This window comes from Arachis stenosperma, chromosome 3 (genome assembly GCF_014773155.1).
Source record: "Arachis stenosperma cultivar V10309 chromosome 3, arast.V10309.gnm1.PFL2, whole genome shotgun sequence".
NCBI lineage: Eukaryota > Viridiplantae > Streptophyta > Magnoliopsida > Fabales > Fabaceae > Arachis > Arachis stenosperma.
This window is the reverse complement of record NC_080379.1, coordinates 31,419,762-31,423,981: the sequence shown is the minus strand read 5'-3', so window position 1 is coordinate 31,423,981 and position 4,220 is coordinate 31,419,762. Positions and strand designations below refer to the sequence as shown.

General features: G+C 33.5%; 1 protein-coding gene across 4 annotated transcripts; it reads right to left on the bottom strand.

The window, feature by feature from the left end:
* Nucleotides 1-367: 367 nt before the first annotated feature.
* Nucleotides 368-3,930, bottom strand: LOC130968333 (G-type lectin S-receptor-like serine/threonine-protein kinase At4g27290). Of its 4 annotated transcripts, none has more exons than XM_057893537.1 (8): nt 3,496-3,930; nt 2,474-3,417; nt 2,167-2,316; nt 1,761-1,915; nt 1,459-1,669; nt 1,138-1,375; nt 893-1,043; nt 368-811 (listed from the first exon to the last, which is right to left on the bottom strand). In XM_057893537.1, exons 1-8 carry the CDS (start codon nt 3,825-3,827, stop codon nt 503-505), a joined length of 2,490 nt encoding a protein of 829 aa, XP_057749520.1. In that variant the 5' UTR covers nt 3,828-3,930; the 3' UTR covers nt 368-502. The 4 variants fall into 4 exon arrangements, with proteins under 4 accessions (XP_057749520.1, XP_057749521.1, XP_057749522.1 ...); XM_057893538.1 differs by having other exon boundaries at nt 1,761-1,906; nt 3,496-3,929; XM_057893539.1 differs by having other exon boundaries at nt 2,474-3,412; nt 3,496-3,723.
* Nucleotides 3,931-4,220: the final 290 nt, after the last annotated feature.

Below are 4,220 nucleotides of genomic sequence, written 5' to 3'. Positions count from 1 at the left end.
TACTCATTTTCAGACTTCTCGATTAATACTCCTTTCAATTTTATTTGTAATTATGTATTAAAAATCCTCTTTGAGAGTCGTACCACCTTATTATCATTGACTTATGACTCGAGCATAAGGATTTAAATATTAGGGTGTTACATATAACATCAGAGACTCACAGCAGTAGTTGTGACAAATGCCGGTAAAAAACTGCTGCTACTACTACTACTACTAGTAGTAGTAGTAGCAGAAGATAAAAATCTAAATGTGTTAAATGATATTAATTACTAAATTGATTACTATATATCTGCCTCAAATATATTTGTTGCTAACAGAATAACCCAACAGTTTTTATAAGAGAAAATTATAACTAATCTATAACTACTTGACATAATTTAAGCTAACCTTTATTTTCAATAACCGCTAGACTTTTAACAATATGATGAATTTGTGATGAATATGAACTAGAGATACATAACGTTTTCACATTCTAGCTAAGCAACACTAGGAAAATAATACTTTATCTGGCCTCTAACGATGTGGCAGTTATTTCATTAGTTGAAGAATCAATCTTATTTTCAGATGAAGTGTTTCCTTCATTTATTGACATCCTTTCTATAATGAAACCAGGTTCTTTTGGTTGAGGCAATGTATTCTCACTATTGAGCATCAAAAGCACTGATGTCATGTTTGGCCTATCCTCAGGATGCAATTGTACACATAAAAGACCGATATGTATGCAACGTAGAACCTCTGATATTGTAAAAGCATCTCCTAAACAAGCATCTACTAGTTTCATTGGAGTTTTCTCTTTCCATAATCTCCATGCCTGTAATAATAAAACTCAAGAAAAATATTTATGATATTCATGTTTCTTATATAGGTAAAAAATATGTCTATAATCACTTACATGTCCAAGAAGATTAAATCCATGATTAGGATAAAAAACTCCTGTATTTTTTCGTCCACTTACCACCTCCAATAATATTATTCCGAAGCTAAAAACATCAGATTTGATAGAAAATATTCCCTCAATTGCATATTCTGGTGCCATGTAGCCACTTAATAAAATTAAACAAATTGAGTTATTTTTGTGATGAAAAAATATGTAAAAATTTGAGAAACAAATCAATTTGCTAACTAATAGATACTTACTATGTCCCTGCTACCATTTTTGTATTTGCTTCTATTTGATTTCCAGTAAACATTCGTGCTATTCCAAAATCTGAAATTTTTGGATTCAATTCATTGTCCAATAAAATGTTACTTGTTTTAAGATCTCTATGTATAATTCTCAATCTTGAATCTTGGTGAAGATATAGAAGTCCACGAGCAATTCCGAATATGATGTTAAATCGTTTAGGCCAATCAAAGAGCTCCCTTTGAGAAGAATCTGTAAAGTTTGTTAATAACATTAGTTTAATAAAAACTAAGATAAATTCTTTTTAGAAAAAACTATATTTGCGGAGACCATACCAAAAAGAAAAGAATCTAAACTTTTATTGGACATATATTCATAGATTAATATTCTCTCTTCTCCGTGGATGCAACAACCAAGAACCTTAACAAGATTGCGATGTTGAAGTTTGGCACATAATATAACTTCATTCTTAAACTCTCTTGCTCCTTGTCCAGATTTATGCGCCAGCCTTTTGACTGCAACTTCTTGCCCATTGATTAATATACCCTATATACATTTAGGGAACAATTGAAACAATGAGTAAAAAAAATAATTAGTTTTTAGATGAATAATGTTAAATAGTTAATTAGTTACTTGCCATATACACGGGCCCAAAACCACCTTGGCCAAGCCTCTTATCACTTGAGAAATTATTAGTGGCACGAACTATTGTTGTAAAATCAAAGAATGGAAGTTCAAATTTGTCTTCATGGACTTTGTCTCCCTCTTCTTGTGATATGTTTCCTATTTTTTCTTGAGTAAATCAACATAATATAGTAACAGCAGAGTACTTATTTTCGCGATAACATGTTAAACATAATTTTACATGAAGATTGAATTTGTAAGTGCAAATTAAAAGAATATCGATTAAGATTTTGGTGTCTATACTATACATGAAGATTGAATTCAAATTTATTTTGCATGTATGCTTCGAGATTGAATAATTTCATCTAAGTCACTTCACCTTGAGTGAAATAATTTTTCAGTTAGTTGATAATCTTTACCTTTAAGCTTTCTTTTCCTCCAATAACAGTAACTGAAAGTCAAAACAATCATAATAACCAGGAGAAAGCTAACTGGAATTGCCACAACAAGTTTTTTTCTTTGTCCACCCTTTAAACTTTCTTCATTTGCAGTTGTTTTGTTGGGGGAACCTATTCAAAAAAGTGTACACATAACAAACAAAGAAGATTTTATATGTATTAAATAACTTTCATAAACAAGAATGTTAGATGATACTTTTTCTAATTTATTTTGTATATGAATTAAGATTAATCAACTTGTTATATTCACAGGAGATATAATATATACCAGTTGGTGATACAGGCATCCGAATGTACAAATCTTGGCCCGAAACTGAAGCAACCCTGAGATCCATTAAATCTCCAAACCAAATCTGACACCCGCTACCTTCTCCTCTGATATCTAAATTTGCATAGGCAGTGCAAGAACAATTCTCCCAGCACTTGACCCTGCAATCATCAAGTGTCAAATTCCTACTCACCCAAGACTTGGTAGTATCTGGCATTTTCAACCCACTAAATTTCTGAAAACCATCTTTATTTTTCGCTTGACACCTCCATTCTTCACTTTGCACGCATCCTTGAGTCCAGTCCAATGCCTCCCAGTTTCTGAATAATTTCGGCTTGAAACCTGTTAGACACTCGCAGGGTGGTGACTCATTCACAAGACAGTTACCATAAGCGCCACAAAGATTATAGTTATCACAATTGTCGCGAGGCACGGATGAATATAGCCGCCAAGTCTGGTTCTCTGGGATCCAATTATACCGCTGACGTGAATAAACGGATTCGTTTAGAATGACTCTTGTGATTACTGAGCTGAGGTTGTATGTGTAAAACACCTCATCACTGGTGGACACGAATTCTAATTGGAAAAGCGCAGTGGTTTTGCCGCTAAATCTTTCCCCATTCCATGGACCACTCCTATAGTACTCTGTAGTGTTTTTCCACATAACCAACTCAGGAGTGCTTCCAAGTACAAGTCCCCAAGTTAAATCTCCTGGAGAAGGATCATCCCAATTCTTCCATGCTGATAACTGCCTATTAAGGCCACTTTTCAGATTCCAACCAATCTTCATCCCTGGTAAAAATGTATCGGATGGATAGTCAAAGCTCTGCCATAAATAGTTTTTGAAATCCTTGTCTTTTTCTTCTCTTAGGACCAAGTTTCCTGAGTTTAAAAGTTGCAAAATTGGTCTCACTACTTGCCTCTGTGTTGTGGAGTTTGCTGACCTATGTTGTAGACACATAAATAAATTTAAGAGTACAAATAAAGTAATATGTATGCATTATGTTGCTAACCATACTAACCAAACAAGAGTTTTGTTATGGCTGAGGATTATAAGTCTTCCTTCAGAGTTGATGCTCAATTTGCTGGAGTTGTCTTTGACCGGATTTTCACGGTTGGCAACCCAAACAACAGTTTTAACTGGAATTCCTTTGTACCAAATTCCAAGGTAGCGGTTTGAGTTATTACTGGGACTGAAGAAACCCATCTCAAAGCTTTCATCTTCAGAAACCAAGGTATTGCCATCACGGAGTGACTCAAATTGTGTTATGGTATCGGTTGGAAGTGATGATGGTGGGAATACTATAAGGAGTTCGGTTACGACAAATAGAAAGGTTCTGATGAATTTGGCCATCGCTATGCTTTAGGAAATTTTTATACACTAACTCTATGAGGCCCCTGAGGAATATTTTCCGTATCATCTATTAATTATATTTTAATCATATGGAAAACGTCTCTAGCGGTGCGTGCTATAATAGTGGTTAATGGGAAGATATTTTCAGTGGATAGATGGTAGAGGAAGAAACCAAGCAAGTGGTTTGAATAATGGAATTATGGACCCATGCAAGTTGTTGGAGAGCTGTTGGGAGTTGGAACTTTATTAAATCGTTGAATTTATATCCAAAAAAATTAAACGGTTAGTAGAGTGTACTATTATTTTTTTTAGTATTTTTAGTTATTAATCTAATATTTTTAATTTAACAGTTCAATTATATAATTTTTAGTTGATACTTTTAAATATTATTAA